The sequence below is a fragment of the Tympanuchus pallidicinctus genome, unplaced genomic scaffold (genome assembly GCF_026119805.1).
Source record: "Tympanuchus pallidicinctus isolate F22 unplaced genomic scaffold, pur_lepc_1.0 scaffold3, whole genome shotgun sequence".
In the NCBI taxonomy this organism is placed as follows: domain Eukaryota; kingdom Metazoa; phylum Chordata; class Aves; order Galliformes; family Phasianidae; genus Tympanuchus; species Tympanuchus pallidicinctus.
In genome coordinates, this window is record NW_026294747.1 from 16,830,858 (window position 1) to 16,851,873 (window position 21,016).

The 21,016-nt window shown below is 43.3% G+C and overlaps 1 protein-coding gene across 1 annotated transcript; it reads right to left on the reverse strand.

The window, feature by feature from the left end:
* Positions 1-1,195: 1,195 nt before the first annotated feature.
* On the reverse strand, positions 1,196-5,818 carry FGF19 (fibroblast growth factor 19). Its single transcript, XM_052695226.1, has 3 exons — positions 5,584-5,818; positions 5,375-5,478; positions 1,196-2,918 (listed from the first exon to the last, which is right to left on the reverse strand). The coding sequence occupies exons 1-3, from the start codon at positions 5,816-5,818 to the stop codon at positions 2,586-2,588; spliced, it is 672 nt and encodes a 223-aa protein (XP_052551186.1). The 3' UTR covers positions 1,196-2,585.
* Positions 5,819-21,016: the final 15,198 nt, after the last annotated feature.

The following is a 21,016-nucleotide window of genomic DNA, read 5'->3' on the forward strand; positions in this document are numbered from 1 at the left end:
AAACCTCCAAGGAAAACTGAAGTGCTCCAGGAAGTGGTGTGGGTAATTTAGCCCCCGGTCTTCTTCTCTCTGCCTGAATAAATATTGAGCCAACCTCTGAACGTGCTGTTACAGTAAGAATCACCGTGCTGCTCATGGAAGATGCAAACCCAAAGGTGTCAGCAGATAGGATGCTATTCCCCAATAGTAGAATGCTCGACTTTGTTTTCTTGACCAGTATTTGTGACAGCAATGTTAAATCTACTTTAAAATCTCTCACCGCTTAACGTGAAGAGTATGCACTCTGAATTTTATCATTTGCAGTGTTTCCATTGAAAACTGTGAGGTTGGTTTTTTTTTTTTTTTTTTTTTTTTGGTGGAAAAGTGAAGTTTTGAACAAATTTTAGAAGTTCATTTTGTGTTCTGGGTTTTGATTTATATAAAGGAGTCTCAAAAGATGTATCTAATGTTCAAAAGATGTATAGTCTGATCAAAAGCAGAAATGAAAAGCTGAAAAACAGGACACCCCAAACCCAAAAACTTTTCAAATAACACAACTTGAAAATCATCATGCATCTCCCAGTGCATGAAGAGTAGGAAGCCTCTGCATTTGTGGCAGTGACTCAACATGAAGGAGAACGTGAAACACCATGGGAGGTGTTTTGCAGCCAAGAACTCTGCAATTCTTGTGAGTCACCCTATAGTATACCTAGAGTGAAATGCTCAGTCTTTCCTTTTCTGCCAGAAATTAACATCTTTTTTAAGCCTAACAGCCATTTTCCCCCCTAGGAGCATTTTTTAGTTGGGTGCCATTTTTAAAAAGGGAGCAACCTTCTACTTAACGTGGTTTTGCTTTTTGCAGGCGGCTCACACGTGGTGCTGAACCTTTCCATAACAAAGCTACCTCTGTCAGTCTTGCAGTTTCACGTGGGGCTCCTCAGGAACAGGCAGCAGGTGGACAAAAGGTCCACCATTGGCACTCACTGCCTGGCTTTGGGAAACTCACTCTGTCTCTGTGTTGCACCTCGACAGTGTCATCTGCACATGGCTGCAGTGGAACCAGACTGCACAGTTCGATAAAGCTCCTTGATGTGTTTGGGCTGAAGAAGTCAGAAAAGAGTCAGCTAGATTTCTGTACCGAAGATGATTTTTTATTGCAAATATACATATTATACTACCAATGAACAGAAATTTAAAAAGCTATTGTTTCCTAGAATTTAATGATTACAAAACTTCACAAAATTTGTTACAACCAAAAAACCCACCTTCAAGAGTATATAAATAGAATTTTGAGCATAAATAACAGTTACAAAATAAACAGAGGTATGTATTTAATAAATTAATTATAAATATTGCATTGGCAATGAAGTGCTAGGTCAGAAGAACACCAGTGTTTCCAGTAGATCTTTTTGTATAGAAATCTCTATTATAAGCGAGCCTTTGGAAATGAGTGGAATCTCTGAATCCTGACATGTGTCTTCTTTTGCTTTCTCTTTGGTTATTCCTTTGTTAAATTGTCACAAGGGGAGAACAGAACTGAAGACATCAGACATATGCTTTCTGGCCCTGAGATTCACATGATCCCTTCCTGCAAGAAGCACAGCATGGCCAGCTCAGTTCTGCAGTGTTTAAGTCACTAAATTGTATCTCCACAGTTTCAACTGATGCAGAATCAAGCCTGGATGGACTTAAAGGAATTGCTGATGGTTACAGGCAAAACACAGAAATGTTCTTTGTAACTGATGTGACCTACACATCATCCATTTTCAGACTTTCTATTTGCTAACAACATACATGAGTATACACAGCAGAACCTATACCTGGACACTACTTTGAACTGCTCGTTCCTACCAGATGAACACAGATGCTAGTTCTGTATGCACTCATACCCACGTGCTGAATTCCCATTAAAATTAACGACAAGTCTTTATGCTGGATGATGCAGATCCCCCAGTGAACATAAATTAACCTATAAAATACACCAAAAATCCAGTTTTCCAACATATCCTTTAGCAATAGGGGAAGGAAGAAATATTTTCCTTTCTTCCCTTCTTTCCTAAGGGAAGAAAAAGCACAATATATAAGCAGAATTGTTTTTCAGTGGTATGCTTTCAACAGAAAGCTTTCCCAGAAGGTTGTCAGCAGCTTTTCAAGAAACAGCACCAACTTTAGTTCACATAACCACACTTGCTCAGTCTTCCTTAACTGTGTTTTGTTCCAAATGTTTGTCTACAAGGCTGTGAACTTCCCTGTGAATGGCAAGATTTCTTGTATATATATATGAGCTGAAACAACAGGTGAACATATGTGGTAATGAATTCAATGTATGAAAACTATGCATTTTATCATCACCACAGTAATGGAAGAACTCTGATGAATTTGTTAAGCTGTTCTTATTTAATTTTTCTTTTCCAAGAATACTATGGAGAGGCAATGCTTTTCAACATGGCATCTGGGCACTTAGCTCTTATAGGTACAACACATTGTACGGGAAAGGCTGTCTGCATACTGAGACACGAAAAAAAGGTTTGAGACATCACTACACAAGAAGCTAAAAACCTGCAACATTCTGTGGTATTTCTTTAAAACCGAGTGTGCAGTCAGAATCATTTCTGAAAGCTGGGGCTCTTCACTGGAGACAGTTTGGAAGTGATCCCAAAGGGATCCATGCTGTCCGTTTCAAGAGGTGATGAGTAGACCTCTGGCTCAAAAGCCTGGCTGTAATCACCATATTCACCAAAGTCTGTCACCTCCACTGGCACAGTGTTGATCATGGGTAAGAAGTGAGACAGTGGGAGAAAATCTTTTCCTTTGAATTGTTGTCTTTGTTTGGCACTGCTCAAAGACACTGATATTCCGTATTTCTTTGATTTATACACATTATAGCCATCTGGACGAATCTCCTCTTCAAAGGAACAGTCCTCAATGGAATAGCTGAGCTGAACAGAAAGGAGTAAAACCAGTTACAAACACACCCACCAGATTCACTCCATTCAGTTAAGATCTTGTGAAGAAGAATGCATGAATTTGTAAAAGTACATTTGTGACATACTGCAGAGACATTCTTATGTTAGGATCTAGGATCACCATTCAGACCTTCCCACACGCACTGTATTTGGCACAGTGCTGGTGTTGCTTCAGGCTCAGTCACTGCAGGTGATTGAACTCCTGGTCAGCAAAAGGCAATTGCTGATGATGCCTCAGTCTTTAGTGATAAGTAAATTAATATAGACTGTATTTGCTACTTTTCATTCTTTTCTCATGTGCCATCGAGAATACGGAGTACAATTAAGTACAAGCATCTGAGTATCGTTTAAAAGCTCTCGTTAAACTGATTAGGTAATAAAAAAAAGGACATTTTTTTCCAAAATAAATTATGTAGTATTTTTCCTTCCATACACAATATGTATCTCAGAAAGATACCAATCTGTGATGCACAATTATGGCTGAATTGTCAGCTGTCCTTATTGCTATGAACAATCAGCCTCTCTTTGGAGGATGATGATATCAGCAAGCTTCTTGAGCAAGTGCACTCTACAAACCACATTGGTTGTTGATGGCACCCCTATGCCTCCACCAGATTGCTCCCTGCTCACTTCAGTGGGATTGTCTCTAGAATAGTTTTTAATACATTTCAAATGCACTTTAAGTATTTCCAGATCAATTTTTTTTTCCACAGGAGAAATTTACAACACGTCAGTAGATGAAGCAGTTAAAGATTTCTGCTAAACTACAGAAATTCTCAGGGCAGTCTGTGCAGCACACTGCCTGCTCAGAATCAACCTTAGCCATTCCTGTGTCCCATGTTAAGAAGGAACACATTACAGGAGGGCTGAATTTGGGCCTCAGACATTGCAACTGCCCTTTCCTTCTTCCACTGCTGATCTCTGGGCTATGGCGCATGTTCTGCCTGGGCCGATAGTGGAGAGATGACAGTGAGTGTCAAGGATGAGCTGGCTTCTTGCCCTCAGCCTCACACAGGCTCAGCCCATGTTTATTGGGCATCGTAGGAGAACAGATGGTATATGCCAAAAGCCATTTATTTCTTCCTTCCAAGTACACCCCTAGAGAAGGGTAGCTACAGGAAAGGGGGCTGTGTCCCTAAAGAGAAGACTTATCTCCATGTGTCAGCTTCTACTCCCTTCACTTTTGTGAATACTGTTACCAAAGTCGACAAAACTATTTTCTAGAATCAGGCAAATAGAACTGGTCCATGACATAAAGGTATATGGCATGGCCACATGCTATTGTGTTTTCAGAAGAAAAGCTAACAACCTGTGAAGAATATTATGCACCAACAAACCCACTCAAGGGATACTCATTAGCTTACAGAATTATGTTATAAGAAAGCTGCTTTAAAATGCCTTAACTACAGCAGCTCCAATAGGAGCAGGACTTGTTTTGTTTTCATTAATCATTTTGTTTTGGATATACATTAAAACTTAAAGCTAATAATTGACCCACCACACCGTTACAGCCTATGCACATTATCATTGCATGAATTGTCTGATTATAGCCTAGAAAAGCAAGGAAATTGAGAAAGAAAGACTCAATCCTATGCTGTATGCTCAGTCAATAACCTCCCTACTCCCATCTTAGTCTGACTGAACATACCGGGAGTTTTGACAGTGGGCCAAGTCCTTGCCCTACTGCAAGCAGCACAAAGTTTGCCGCAGCTATCAAAGCAGAATGCAGCCATGCCTTTACTACAGCACAATAAAAAGCCGTCACCCCACGCAACCCAGGCTCCTGCAGAGCCCTTAGACAAAGCCTTACTCTGAACCTTCAAATTCTGGAGCTGGCAGTTTATGTCTGGGTTTACAAAGCCAAGTTTACATAGCTGATAATGCCTACAGGATATGCTGACATTGCTGGGTGAAAAGCGCGAGCCAGCTGCGCGGTGCCAGTGGGTCACTGAGCTCCACAGCCGGCTACAGGTGTGCTGATTCTCAGGTTGGAGTGGGACTGGAGCAGGGTGGAACCATCCTGAAGCCCTTTCTGTTTGGTACTACCTAAGAGATGGCACCCCTGTGCCTCTCAGGCTTGTTTGAGTGGCACATCTCCTTTCCAAAGAAAGCGATTCTTATTTTCACTTTATTTTTTTCCCTAGAGTATCGGAGCTGAACAGCGAGAAATCATTCAGCTCTAATGCCCTAAATTCATCGGTTTCTGGGGCAGCCACCAAACGAGAAGACTTCCTAAACAAACTCACTTCTGGACGATACTGCATTTTCCACATGAAATAGGCACTGCGCATTCGGGACAATGTACCCTTGCTGCTGCTCTCTCACAATCCCCGCAGCCTCCCAGGTAGAGGGGACGCTCCAAAGCCCCGTTAACTCCAACCCCCTCTCCTCCTTCCCCCCCTCGCTGCAATTCTCGACCGGGGGCTCACCTGCCCGTGCAGCCGCCCCGCCTCATCCATGCAGAGATAGCGGGAGCTCCGCACGCCCTTGATGGCCACGGTGCGCACCGCCACGGCGCGGATCTCCAACAGACCTGCGGGGAGAGGGAACGAGCCGTCAGCTCCGCGCCGCCGCCCGCCCGCCCGCCCGTTCCATTCCCTCGCCCGTCCCGTCCGTTCCCTCAGATCCCGGCGCTTACTCTGCGGGCTCTGGCTGCCGACAGCGTCCACCCGGCCGTCGCCGCCGATGCGCAAGAAGCAGCTGAAGAGCCCGTGCTTGCTGGCGGTGTAGAGGTGCCGCAGCCGGATGGGTTCCCCCCAGCCGTAGTTGACGTGCGGGCCCGCGTCGGGCAGCGCCAGGGACCTGGCGGCAGCGGCGGCGGCGATCCCCAGCAGCGCCAGGGCAGCGCCGGGGGCGGCGGGGCGCGGCCCCATCCGCGGCGACCTCAGACTCGGACTCGGCTCGGGCTCGGGTCGGGCGGCGGCGTTGCCGCGGGCGGTGCGGGGCGGTGCGGTACGGGGTTGGGCGCTCTGTGCGGCCGGCGGTGTCGCGGGAAGGATGTAGCACGGGCCGAGCCGGCCCCCCGGCTTTTTATAGGCCTCCGTTATCAGCCCGATCGATTCGGCCGCATCCAGCTCCAATATAGAGCCCGTTTCATAGCGGGAATTGGTCGGGTCGGTCACTCCCCCCGAAAATATTGATCAGATGACATCATGTCGCAGGGGACATCCTGGAGGAGTCGCTCCCTCCCTACCGCATCTCCGAGCTTTCCCCTCGGGGCTCATCCGCGCCGGGCCCCTGCGAACCGAGCTGCACGAGAACGGAACGGGACGTGACGGGATGGGGCGGGTAGGGTCGGGTCCCGCAGCCCCGATGAGAGCTCTGAGAACGGGGAATGAGCCCAGGGGTGCGTGACCCAAAAAGCACCAGCGGTCACGCAGAGGTGAGGGAGCAGCTCAGCCGCTCGGGGGACACATCACTCCTCCGCGCTAGCGCTTGTCCATCCTGTATTCCCATTTCAGAACTAAGCTAGCGGGGATGCTCGTGTAACCCGGCCGGAGAAAAGGGCCGTATGCAGGGCAGGCTCCGCCACGCTTCACGCTTTCAGCTCGGCGGCTCCGAGGCTCCGCGGCCGCCATCCAGCTCTGTTCCGGCAGCGACGTGAGCACGGGGTGAGAGCGGCCACTGCCCGGCACCGGAGCGACGGCACGGCCCGGCACGCGCTGGCTCGGCAGATCTTGACATGTCTCGGCACGGCATGGCACGGCGCCTCGGGACGGACCGGCGCCGCTCCCGGGCTGTGTTGCCGCCCGGCCATCCCGAGCCGTGCCGCTAGATGGAGCCGGGTGCCTGGGTGCAGGCTGACCTCTCCGTCGGGGAGCTCCTGCTCGGGTCTCTCCGGCCCATCTTCCCATTGGCGCAGAGAAATAGGCAAAAAAAGTGCGTGTAGCGAAACTCCTGGCAGAGACCCGACATAGGCATCGAGTGGGTTTGTGTGTGCTGACGGTTTTTACCATGCTGGTGTTCACCCAGAGAATGTGTAAGGCAATGGGAGAACTGTGCACACCTGTGTTTGTCTTTTTCAGGGCACTTCAGAGGATTTCTGCTGATTTTCCTGTTGACCATCCAAACTGAGCATTACAGGAATTTTCTCATATCCCAAGAGAGAAAATAAACATCAATGGGATTTCATAAATAAAAAGAAAATTCTTCTTCCATAGGACACATGAAGTATCAATTAAGCAGAACATAGCCCCATAGCCCTGGCAGAATTTCTGAAGCAAGCAAAGAAACAAATCTTTCTGAATTTCATTGCCTCTTTACTTTTGTCTTTCTGTCTGTACATTTGTGTCTCCATTCTGTGAGCACTCCTGCAAACATCTTTCCTTTCTGAGCAGCCCAAGCTCGATGAGGCCGAGTATATAGATAAGGCTATGTGCAAATACAGAGCTTTGTGGGATGATGGTGCACTCTTGTATGGATGCACTTCTACACACCCTAACCGTGTGCACCCTGTGGCACTGAGGTTTGTCACACTAATTAATCAGTATCTAGATGATCATGATCTTGCAACACCTGCTCCTGCAACAGGAGTTTTGAGTCATCCCGAAGAAGCCCAGTTTTCTCACATGGCTGATGAGTCATTAATGAAAATGAGGGCCACCTCACTTCCAGGTTCTTCCTGCTACACCATCTAAGTCATGGGTTGACTTGAGAAGTTCTGTCCTTGCAAACATCTCACATGCTCACGATATCATAGCACCAGTAAATAATACAAAGGTGTTTAAGACCCTGTTTTTTCCCTCTGCATAATTCTGTGCTGTTGCGACGTGGCTGCTCCAAGGCAGCTCACTGCTTGCAGCCATGGGCCCCACAGCAGTTGTGCATGTAACTCACCCTGGCTGTTGAGCATTCTTCAAGGCACTGAGCACCCAACACACACATACAGTTTGGGCTGAGATGAATCCGTGAGGTGCTTTGGTCCATTTTGTTGTGCATCTCACTGAACAGAAGCTATTTGATGAGTACCAATGCTGCTGTACTATCAATGATACATATTGTAGTGTTAATTGTATTTGCCATCATAATATACAGTGTTTTCTTCATCAAAAAGTCAACCGCCTTTCAAGCAGAAAGAACCAATGCTTGCAACATATTTATTCATTTTGATAGTATTACTATTCCTTTTTTTGTGAGGATCAAAAATAGAGGCAATAAGGGAGATTAAAATTTCACATCAGATCAAATGGCAATGAAACATTTAACTCATTTGTTTTTAGGAAATGCCTTTCTTGATATAACAGTCTTTCCATCTAATCCATTTGTCCAAGTTCCTCTGCAATCTGACAGAGGTGAATGCCTCCATGCGCTTATCTGGGCTGGGTAGCACCAACCTATCTGCAAACAGCTGTTTGAGAGATACGGGCTAAATAATCTCTGGAAGTGCTTATTTCTTTATTGGCATTGGAAAAAAACCCTCAGTGATTAGCCCAGATTTAGTATTTTATTCTTAGCTACAGCTAGTGAATCTCACTTTTCAATGTATACTGCTGTAATGTGACTTTCATATCAGTTCCCATATAAATCACTGAATGTTATCATTTATTGGCATCTTTTTACCAAAGTTCAGTAGAAGGACACATCTTTGCAAGTTGCTGAAGATGTATTTGCAGAGATATAACATGACAAATCATACCATCACTTCCAGTGCTGGGCCTGCTCCTTGAGGCAGCAGCAATGGAACCTGCTGGTGTGGGACTTTTGCTTTTCTGGGGATAAGAAAAAATAAAGGAGGAAAATCTTGTAGAATAAAAATACCTCCTGACTAAATATTACTCAACTGCAAAAGCATTTTCACCTGTTGTAATTAATCATTTATTTCCACTGCACTTTTCAATGGGCCTATGTAATTTCCGCAGAACAAAACCTTCAGCTTTTGTGATTCTAAAGCTGAACCAAATAAGTTTGGAAGATCATGACTGCTATGTTTTAAAAGTCAAACATCCAGCGATTCTGGAGCATGCCAAGAATATAAGAGTGTTTGTGCCTTAGTAGGCAGTAACATCATTGTGACCAAGTGAGATGAATTGAAGCAAGGTTGGTACATGATGGTCAGAAATAGGGCATGAAGCTGCTCTTGAGATAATCACCTCACCTCACCACAACATTCATTTAGGCAGATGTAGAGAGTGGTCATGTCTCCCCTGAGCCTTCTTCAGGCTGAACAAGCCCAGCTCCCTCAGCTGCTGCCTTGTTCTCCAGACCCTTTAGTTTTGTTTCCTTCTCTGGACATGCTCAGGTATGGATAAGTCTATGTAGAATGGAAAACGGCATGGGAATTTTAAAGTGTTTTGCTGCCTTTGAGGTATCTTTGGGATTTCCATAGATTTAGGAAGAGATAGCACATGAAAGTGATTTGGTATTTCTTCTCTGAAGTCAGAAGTAGAAGAACTGGAGTGGCTGAGAGATCTCCAGAGGGAGCTGGAGATTTCCAATCTCATTCCTTTTCTTCTGAGCTCTGCTGCAGTCCCTATATGCCACCCCACAGTGGCAGCAAGCAGACAGCCCTCACTTGCCCCAGTGCAGAGGGCAGGCATCATAACCAGATGCTTCTCCCTGCCTCTGGTTGCGATCACAGGAGTGGACACAGCACACTGTCACGTGCAGGCTTTGAGCACAGGGCTGTTCTATAAAGAGCCTTATAAGTGCAGCACAAGTTAAAAACCTGCCTAAGAAGGAGAGGTTACTCCACCATGTGTCAAGGGCCTCTCTGCTTCCCAGCTGTTTCTGCAACCCAAGAGGCAGAAAGATGACAGTATTTCCCCATGGACTGTGGATGAGAGCAGGATTAAGATTCCACGGCACCCACTGTGTACACCCACCAGTGGGATGCCTGTCAAGAGAGGGTTCTCCCCATACCATGGGTGTAGCAGCTCCCGGTGAGTTAGCAGAATTCAAATGCATTGAATACTGACAGATTTTCAAATAATCAACTTGTGGAGGGCCCCTATTCTAAAGATGCTCTGCTGAAGTGCTTACTGCACAGGAGAGGTTCTTGCTATTGTCATCAGTAGGTACACATGCAATCAATGCCACATCTGATGGCAGTATGCGACCTATTAGTCAGGAGAATTTGGTTCTTTCTAATGAACACAGCTGGACAATTAATTTCAAATATATTTCACCATTCTGTCACCAAATGTTTTCTTAACTATTGATATCAGTCAGTGCATTTTTGAAAGCAATACTTAGCTTGGAATTGACTTGAAGCTTCCATGATCAAATGATGTCTTCTGATTAAGTCTACTCTAAAGCTTACCAAAGTCCCATCAGCTTCAAATTCCCAAATTCTTTGGAATTTTGCAACTTATTAGAGCCTAATTGATTTTCTAGATGTTCTACATCACCTGATTTCCACTAAATCCATGAAAGTTGGAAAAGTTGAGGCGCATAAACATCTAATTTAATTGAATTATTTCAATACCCAAGGCAAATATAATCTAGCCTCTTCATGGAGGCTGAGATTCACTGATGGAAGAATAGTAGGTGCTACAAAAAAATAAAAATAAAAAAGGAAACAGATTTGCTTCCAAAGTGTACTACAAGGATACAAAGTGCACATAGTCAGATCTGTGGTCCTGCTCAAATACATGCTAAACCCCACAGAACCAGAATTAATCAAGTGATCTTATTCAGTCCTATTCAATGCCATTTGCCATGAAATCAGTCCTAAAGAGCACAGTAGGAAACTGTGATGTGCAAGGGCTTCAGCAATGAACCCACTATGGGCACAATAACCAAATCTAACTGTGAAGCAATTTTGATGAGTTATACTGGGAATAAATTTGTACCATGTAGGTGCAAATTAACTTCACAGGAGGTGAAAAATAATTGTCTTTGTTAACAAGGACACTGAATCAGAGACTCTTAGTTGGTTGCATTTTGGCAGTAAGTAGTAAGAAAGGGAGGGCATGAAAAAGGTTTAGTTGTGTTTATCTGTTGAGTGAAGCAAGCATTCCTATTCCAGGATGATGATCCCACAAACTGCTCATAGAGCCAGTGGAACAAATCCATGAGCACATGAGGAAATGCAACCAGAAGCTGTATTTCCTCACAGCTGTTGGCAGTTCAGGTTATTTGCTAGACTTGCACTTGTGCTTTCTGAGGGAAGATGTGAGAGATTTGAACTGGTGCAGAGTAAGACAGCTACATTCTCTATTTGCTAAACTAATGTTAAATCACTAATGTTAAATCACTGCTCAGAGCTCTGTAAGACTTCTAAGTTTTCTCTGTTCTAGTTTTCTTGCTGCCTATTACTGCATATTGCATTCCGCTGCTTATCATTCCTAGAAATTGCTAGTCACCATCAGGAATGGATAAGCCAAGAGTTGTAAATGATTAGTGAATGCTGGTGAACGTAGTGTCAAAGTTTCAATTCAGTGCACAGGTGGGAGGTTTGTATAATGCTTATTCACCATCATCATTTTGATTATTATGATATTGCAGGAAGGACTCTTACTGAAATGATAAAGCCCTTCCTGAATAATTTCTGAACAAAAGCAAATTTTTAAAAAAGATATAAGATTTCCTGATGGCACCTTTTATGACTGTTAAGAATATTTTGCACACAGACATATCCTCAGCTTTTGGAAAGCAAAGTGATTCAGTTGAATCAGCAGATGCTTTCCTTTCAACTCAGCTCATATTTTGTGCCTAAAAGTAAGGAGAATTATCTTAAGAAGGAGTAATAAAACTCTTGTCAACTCCTTCAAAACCTGCTTACTAGACAGAGTTACTTCCCTTGGATTTTTTTAAAGTGTGATGGTGTCTTTCCTCTCTCTTCTTAAGACGCCCAGATTCAATTCTTAATGTAGTTGACATACTCACATAGAAAGTTTGAAAGTGGAATTGCTCAAGAGGGGAGGGATAAAGACTATTAGTAACTGATGTTCTACTCAGACATCACAGGAAATGATTTTCTGCTGAAATCCCACTGCTGTGGGCTGGCTGCATGTTTTGCCATGGATCTAGAAATTGAGTTTATGGTTAGTAACTTTCTCTGATGTTGCTAATTTCAGCCTCTTAACCAGTCAGAAGTGCTACCAGTAAACATGGCTGAGGGACATTCGTGGTCAAGAACTGAAGGGCAAAGGTTACTGAAGCATCCTGCCAGTGCAGCTAAAGTTGACCTTTATCTGACAAAGCAGAAGTAACACGGGATCTAAAAGAATCCATCCAAAACACTGCATTTGGGTTGATCCTAATCAGCCATAATTTCCTAGTTTAATGGCCAATTAAAAGGCCATTTGAAAGTAAGAGAAACAGAACAAATTATCATGGAAAAAGCCTGGTTGTCTTTAGAAAGTAAGTCAAGTTTACTGAAGTTTTACACATCTGACTAGTGAGAAAACTAGTAGGTAATGGATTTAAGTTCCGTAAGTAGTTCAGATTCGTCAAATGACGTGTTATAGTATGAGATAAAATCTGAAGCATTGTTAGAAAGTGAAGCAAAATACTTCAATTAAAATAAGGGATTTATCTCTAAACATCACAGCAAATATTGAACAGAATGTGAAATCCACCACTACCTGTCTGTTGTGTATGTTATTTACCTTGCCCTGATGTAAGTAGTTCCTTAAACATTGCTGGTCAAAGCAGGAGACAAATTGCCACTGGTTCTTTCATGACTGGAGGTACAAGGAAGACTCTTCCGTTATAGGATTTCCTCAGTTCTTGAAGTGAACAAAGCTGAGCAAACATTGAGGATGAAAAAATGATCATGGTGCCTCTTTCATATGAATTTGTCCAAATTTGCTGATTCACAGAAAAGTATGACTTTCATCCCACTCATTACTCAGAGTAGAGATTGGGCCTCCAGTTTATGTATTCTCGAATATGGATGTGTTGATTCAGGCACTCGTTTTACAAAGGGAATTTTAAGAATAGGCCCACCAACTAAGCCAGAACTTAATTTCTTCCAGGCTTCTAGAAGTCCCTCTCATAGCTCTGTGTGGGGCATCAAGGTTTCATTCAACAGCAGAGGCTCCCTGATACCCGTGTATTGCTTTTATCAGAGGTGTCTAGTAGATAAAGCCTGTAAAACACCAGCTACTGATCTCTGTTACCGTAGGCTCCTTCTGCTGAAGAGCTGATGCTGCTGGACAATGACTGCCCTTTATATGTTCTCCTGACTAATAGGTCACATGCTGCCATCAGCTCGACTTGGATTTGGTCAGGCAGATGTGGCATTGATTGCATAATGCTGTAGAAGGAATTGGCCAATGCTAATGAAATAATGAGCAGCAGAACTCATTATTGGATCTTAAACACTGCTTCCTATTTGTGGGTCCACTGTCAGTAGTGGTATTCCATTCTTAAAATGCAGTAATATCCCAATCTAGTTCTTCTCTAACACCAGTAAAGGTGGGAATCCTTTGCATCATCATAGCAATTAGCCATGGCACAAAACCTCACTGATTAATCACTCACCCTGTGCGCTAACTTACATTTCCTTTAGAGTGGCACGTTAACTCTTGATTTCCCAAGTAAGCCAGCAACAGACTTGTCATCTACAACTTTTGCTGATAATTTACACCATTTCTGCCCAAGTTCCTTCTGTTCTGTCATGAGGAGATGGTAGGATTTTCTCACTTATCGTATCTATTAGCCACTTTGCACTGAAACAGATCTTACTATTTGGTTAATGCAGTGGTTGCTTGTGAGTAGCTTGTATATCAGTCTGATATCGCAGTACAGCACTGATTAATCAGTTCATGTTCAGAACAACATTGCTAATATTGTGTTAAGAAGAGGAACTAAGGCCCAATTCTGCCTTCCATGGAATAAAAAAATAAAGCATTTACTTCAGTAGGAACTAAGTCAGATTTTTAGTAACAATTAGTAGTATGCAATTAGAGGAGCAATTAACATGTATGGTTTTGCCCTTTAAAGTCCTTGTAAGAAAGAGGGTTCCTTTTACATCACTTTTTATGTGCACTCACAAGTTAGCAACCATGCAGTGTTTTGCTTCCTAGCATAACAATGCAGAGGCAGTGAGCGGATTTTATCATCTCCCAGTCCATACATTTATTCCTAGAGAGTTTTACTCGTATTACATATGTGAACGTGCACCGCTGCTGCTTTTCCAACTTTAGATCAATGAGCCAAGCAGCAAATAGCACCGACTTGGCAGGTCCTCTGCATTCATCTGAATGAAATGAAAGGGAGCTCAGTTCTTGGCTCCAGTTTTCTGTCACTCCATTGTCATTCAACAAAACGGACCAAAGAGACAAGCGATCAATCCATAAACTCGCGAAGCCTCGGTCTCCAGCTGTCATCGGCTTTGAGCTCTCTCCACTGATCTTATCTGTTGCAGAGTGATTGAAAGTAATTTGTTTTGGTTGAAAGTAATTTGTTTTGGAGAGTAATTAGATTATCTCTTGGGGGGCTTCCTACCTGGTGACCCAGTGTTTCTCCTTGGCTTGCTGCTCATTAACATCAATTACCATAGAGACACTCTTCAAAGGAAAGCTTGCACTGCCCAGGGTAGGGAACCTATTAAGGAATATGCTTCTCATTCCTGCTAGGAGATAATAAACCTTCTGATGTCAAACAATTATTTGTGGGTCAGACACATACGATCCCGCTGGGGCTTAAGCCTTTCATTTGCCATCCAGTATGAAATGCGTTGCAATTAGGAAATGAGCTAGATCTTTCTATAACAGTGTGTACATCAATGTGAATATAACAGCCACAAACAAACCCCCATGTATTTATTTGTGACCATTTACTGTTGCTACTGTGTAGCAACAGCTGTGTGCTAGGCAGGGTGGACCAGCCCAGGTATTGGTCTGCTCTGGAAAAACACAAGCAGACATCTTCCATCTACTTTTGCTGAGAGGTATTGGAACAGTGAGCAGAATAAGCCCCTGTAGGGGAAAGTGCGGAAAGGAACTTTCAAAAGTTCATGCTTTGACTCTTGGCCTCAGAATGAACTCTTTAACTGAGACAATGAATATAGTTATGTGTATGACACAACACTGATAAGCATCATAATAACACCAGTATCTGTCTTTTTCTTAATCATTAGAGCTTTAAACGAGTCATTGCCCTACTGTGACATTTACTGGTTGTGATTACATCATTACTACTGTGTGATCCCACAGAAAGGTACAAAATAAACTAGAAACACAATGACCCACCTTGTGAACTATGCCTCTTTTTCAGACACAGCAAATCTGAACAAGAGTTCACCCTAGTCGTGCGTTAATTTACAGATGTTCAGTCAAAAACTTCCCCATGTTCCGTCTGATCTTTGTGCTGCTCTGGCAGCAGAGAGGTGACTGAGCAGAAGCAGCCTTTAAAAGCAAGGTCGGGTACGGGGGCCTCCCTGGCCTCTGCAGAGCTTCTGGTGTCATTGAAAGCTGCAGGATGAGCCGGGGCTGACCACAGGGAAGCTGGGGGCAAGTGATGAGAACATTCTCGTTCTGCAGCTGCTCAGGGCTCCCTGCAGCTGTCCTGGTCCAGAGGGAGAGATGTGCTTTGGGAGAGTCAGGCCAGGAGGGAGACACCCGTAGCACTGTCTCCAACATGTACCATGTTAGGTCGTGCTTGCTCTTATATTTTAAATACGTGACACAAATCCTTTAAAATCTGTTTTCTCAAGAGCTGCTAAATGCTGACATCTGAAGTAAATAGCTGTTGATTTTTTCTCACTTGTCTTTTTTTGAGTAATTATGTTATTGTATATGAAAGCAAGTGTTTTATGCATACCAAGAAAGAATAAAGGAGACCTTTGATGAATACAGTGAGCAGCATGTAAATGTGATGAAGGAATGCAGAGGCAAATGAATGACCTTTCTGAAACAGAATTTCGCTACCATTTTTGCCCACATTAAATTTAGTTAATGTGTTTACTTCTTCCCGCTGCGTATGTTATAGCTGAATCCTCAGTGCTTCCTTTTCCTAATAAAATGCACCTTGTCCAAAGTGTTTGCAGTGTTCCTCAAATGGGCTTCTGTGGTCCAGCCAATGAACCAACCATTTGCTTGCATGAAGCAAAACATTTCCTTTTCCCAGAGCTCTCCCAGAATGCTTTGAATGTCAGCATTTCATCAGGGCATGCTTGTGTGAATTTTATATTATGCTGAGATAGATGCTCATCAGTCAGTTCCTCCAGCCCCTAAAAATTTAAGTTAAATGAAAGCAAAAAACCCGCAACCATTATTTTTATTACTCATTATTTATTACAGATTCCATGACTCTATGAGAACAGTGGAAAATAAATAACTTGTTGTTTCTTGGTGCTGATCCTCACAGAGAAGGCCATACAGGCTGTTTCCACCTGACAGCTGAAATTAATGAAATCAAGAGTGTGTGAACAAAACCTCCATGAATTCCTAAGCCTGAGCTTTCATATCAAGCTGCCTCCTCTTGGGTGCTGATCTCTGCTTACAAGGTGATCTCTGGCTCATTATTCTAAAGTTTCTGAGGTGTAGGTCAAAAGAATTGTGGAGAGGATTATTATTGGCTTTGTATTTAGTTGGGGGCAAGCTACCAGGGTAGACGTGAAAGCAGGCTGCTAGATAAAAAATAATGTGGATCAAAAGGGAAGAATTTCTTTTTGGGTAAATGGCAGTTTACACAACCAGAAAACTGCAAACTGTAAAAGCCAGAATAGAGAGCAAGGCAGGTTACCCATCTCAGAATTACTATGGGCAGATGCTTCTCTTTACAGCTGGCTTGCAGTCCTGTGGGCTTTTTGTTTGTTTGTTTTCCAGGAGTATAGAGGATGAATAAAGTCAGAACTGAAAAAATGAACTTAAACTCTGAAGTGCAAAATAGCAAGCTAATTCTGAAATGAACTTGTCATCCATAGGACCACAGCACAAGAGACTTCCTCGATCGTTCTGTTGTTAAATGATGTAACTCACACAGGCCTTGAGCCTCCCATCTACAGAAAACCTGTCCCTTCTCTGTTCTGTGCCACTGTAGTGCAGAGAGGGCAAGATGGATGAGGGAACAAAAGAGGTATCCATTAATATTATTTTGTGTCTGCTGAATTATTCACTTTTACAAGTCTAATTGCCAAATCATTTTCTCAGAACACTACATAGGAAAAACATTGATCATTTGGATTGTGCTCAGGCATAAATGCTTTAGAAGCATACAACTAAGTCAGTTTTAAATCTCAGTGTTACTTACCCATGGTGCAGAAATGCCTGGGTATGAATTATGAGGCCAGTCACACAGGAAAATAGGAAATGCCAAATATTCTAAAGGGGGAAGTTCTGGGTTTTTTTCTTTGCTGTGAGTGCCAGTACCAATCCTAGATTCATGTTAGGAAGTGCTGGCTACTGCTTTGTCATGGTTTTGGCTGGGATAATTTTCTTTGTAGAGGCTTGTATGATGCTGTAGTTTGGAGTTCTGATGAAAATAGTGTTGATAGCACAATGATATTTCAGTCATTACAGAGCAGTGCTTATGAAACCAACGACTTTCCTACTTTCCCAGGGTTGTCTAAACATTGGTCTGCTGATAGGAAGTAGTGAGTGAATTCCTTGTTTTGTTTTGCTCATTCATGCAGCTTTAGCTTTACCTCCCAAACTGTATTTATCCCGACATGCAAGTTCCTGCACTTTTACCTTTCCAGTTATCTGCCCCATCCCACCCGGGGAGAGTAAGCAAGAGGCTGTGTGGTGCTGAGCTGCTGCTGGATAAAACCACAACAAGCTTGTATGAGCAACCAGCTGAGCAATTCATTGAAGATTCATTCATGAAAGTCATTACCTGTTTGTGGGCAATTTGCAAATTCACATTTGTCACTGTCATGGCAAATCCAACCATCCCAAGCTAAGAGGTGGCTTTAGGCTCTAGAAAGCAAAGTAACCCAATTAAAAAATACCAGATACACTTGTGAAAGGTTTATCAGCTCATGTTTCCCCTTAACCTGAGACCAGCACGCTGGCTGTTTTCCAACACTTCCAGCGCACAGCCACAGATTTCAGCTACTGTACCTCTCAATAGCTTTGCTCAGTCTGCCATTTCCCACTTCATGCTGCTGTATAATCCTATTCAATCACAGTACAAACAATGGGGTCATGAGGGATGCTGGGGACATGAGCAATGCCTCACAGGGGGAAAGAGAAATGATGGGCATCCTCTTTATTTCACTGACACAGAGATCCTGTGCTGGTTGGTTCCCCATACATTAAAGAGATGTTACAGGATAGTGATTACAGGGAACACTAAGCTGGTTTTGCTTTGAAATATGTAAAGGTGGTGTTCAGGTAATGTTTTTGACTGCTAGCCCTTTTGATGTCTGCAGGCTTTACACTTACACATCTGGAAGCCTGCACACCTAGCTATAAACAGGCATTGCAGCCCTGTTTCACAGCTGGCTTTACAAAAGAGCAGCAGGACGCACACTGCTTACAAATGCCAATCTTTTCTTTTCTCTGAGCTACCTTGAAATTGTACGTTGTTAGCTCGTGACTTGCTTTGGTGACTGTTAATTCATTTTCCTTTATTCACCTTCAAAGAACACACCACCTGTCACTGCACTTTGCCATATTGCCAAGGGCAGACAGCCGGGCTTGAGTGGCATCTGCTAGTGGGAGCACAGCTCAAGACCCTCTGAGCAGTGAGGGAAGGCTTTGCTGCAGTGCTAAATGCCCTGTGAGAGAGGGGACACCCACAAACCATGGGAGCCAGCTGGGTATGAGCCTCACTGATCGCACTGTTTAATTGTACTTAATAACCTTCTACATAGACATTCAGCTTCAGTGCATATGAGACTCAAAAAGCCATTCTTATTTAAAAAACTGTTTATGATTTATGGAAACCTTCCTAATGTCACAGCTCAAAACCAGTGAGCTCTTACCCATAAATGACACCATCACTGCTTTTGCACAGATTTGGCAAAAATACCACACAAGATGCTGTCAGATTTGGAGAGCTGGCCATGACTTGCCAAGTGAGCGCTTCATTGGACACCTTCCTAGTGCCAGCTGCCTACCTCATGAATAAGCATGTTTTAGTCTATGAGATTGCAATGTTAAACACAAGATTTTTCTGTTTAGGACATAACAAGGCCAAGGACTTTCCAAAATTGTGATTTCCTCTCCTTCCTTTCTAGCTGTAAGGGATTGCATGTATCCAGAACCACGGTGTTTGCCTTCATTCAAGTAGTATGTTACAATTCATAGAGTATGTCAGGATGGAAATGGAAAGAAGAAACAACAGATGGACACATACAAAAATTAAAATATTATTTGGACAGCTTGAAGAACTGGCAAAATGTATAGTAACAATTCATCAGTTCTTCTCTCTGAAGTGGTCGGTTTGATAAAAAAAAAAAGCCATCTGAGCAATGCTTTCATTATGTAAGTGCCCACCAATTGCTTTTGTTTTTGATAAAACATAAACAAAGGAATCTCCAGTATTACTCCCTAATATGTGAGAAGTGTTCTAATGGACAACGAGAAAGTACTGTATCCTAGGCAAAACACATTTCAAGCAGGCAGTTCCCATCCACGCACACCAGTTTTCTCTCTTCTCCCCAAGAACACATTCCTGCTGAACTGTAGCGAAATCGCTTTTATTTTCAGCATGCACTGCCAGATTACAGCCCGTACTGTGACACAGCATTCCTCCTGCTTTGTTTTGGCTGCTCCTTTTCTGAGCTGACATTTAGCAACATAGCATTAATGCCTGCATAATACTAGGCTTCTTGTCAAGTTAGCCGAAGTTGCAGATTTTAGGCTAAAACATGAGTGGGGCACAGGCTAACCCTAGAAGGAAGTTCTCCTCTTCCTTTGGGGTGTACAGCTTGTTTTGTCACAAGGGTTGACTTCATGCCGTTGAAGTTTTGGGCACAGCTGAGCCTGAGGAGCCTCAGCCTCACAGTGCTTGGGGATTGTTAATTTGCTAGCACAGCTGGGCCTTGTTAGGACTGACCAAGCCATGATAGCTACCTCAAAATCCCTGGCTTGGCTCATTTAGATGAGGTTGTCTCTGTGTTTTCTTCACTGCAAGCTTGGATGTTTGTGGATGTCACCTCCCTGTGCAGGATGCACCGGCAGGAATGGGATGAAGGGTGAAGGCTGTGCAACGAAGGATTAAGCTGCAGTTGAAGGTAGGGAGAAGGATTTGGGTTGGGTTTGGGAGCTGGACTTGGTGATCCTCATGAGTCCTTTCCAACTCAAGATATTCTGTGAAACTTTTCTAGTCATTTTGGTAGACCTGAATCAGAGCTGCGGCATGAGATGTAAGTTATACAAGTGTAAAGTATAATATTGTATAGTTCTATAGTACTTGGTTAAGATGAGTACATTTTTAACTAGTAGCAAATGCTCTTTTAAAGCCATCTCAGTGAAAAATTTTTCACAACAAACAACCAACTGTCCCAGAGGAGCCACTTTTGCTAATAGAAATGTAAGGGTGTTAGCTGGATAGGTGAGCTAAATAGTGAATGTTTGTTCTCTACTTAGTGAATGTCTGCCATAGCCTTGCTAAGTAGCCAGAAACAAATTACGTGTGAAACTCAGCATCCCTCTCCTTTTCTCTTGTGATTGTTATTTGCTTATGCAGCTCATATCCTTAATTTAATTATCAGGAATATGCTTATTTTACAAATTATAACCTTGTAATCTCCTTAGCAGTGAAAAAAGGAAAACTTGTACCACAAGCTATTCTTTGTTGCACATCACTTTACTGCCGAAACTGTTGTGGACTTCTACTTATTAAAAAAGATTGGAAAGGCTGCTAAGATCATCCAGTCTGACTGCTAGCCCATGCCTTCAACCTCTCTGTGCCATGTCAGTCTGTTTAATAGCTACCCTCTTCTTGAATCTCCTAGCCAGTAACTCCACCATCCCCATGGGCAGCCCGTTCCAGTGCGTCACCACTTTTTCTGAGAGGAAATTCTTCCTCATAACCAGCCTGAACCAACTTGAGGCCATTTCCTTTCATCCTATCACAATTACCTGGAAAAAGAGGCTGATCCCCACTTTGCTAGAACCTCCTTTCAGAACAGTGTAGATAGTTATAAGGACTCCCCTGAGTCTCATTTTTTTTTCTCCTGTTCAATCCCAGGTACCTCAGCTGCTCCCCATCAGACTTGTGCTCCAGAA

Coding starts and splice junctions, on each gene's coding strand:
- FGF19 (XM_052695226.1), bottom strand. CDS start 5,818: ATGGGGCCGCGCCCCGCCGCCCCCGGCGCTGCCCTGGCGCTGCTGGGG. Junction 5,479..5,583: donor CGGCAGCCAGAGCCCGCAGA/GTAAGCGCCGGG, acceptor CTCTCCCCGCAG/GTCTGTTGGAGATCCGCGCC. Junction 2,919..5,374: donor CGGGGCGGCTGCACGGGCAG/GTGAGCCCCCGG, acceptor CTTTCTGTTCAG/CTCAGCTATTCCATTGAGGA.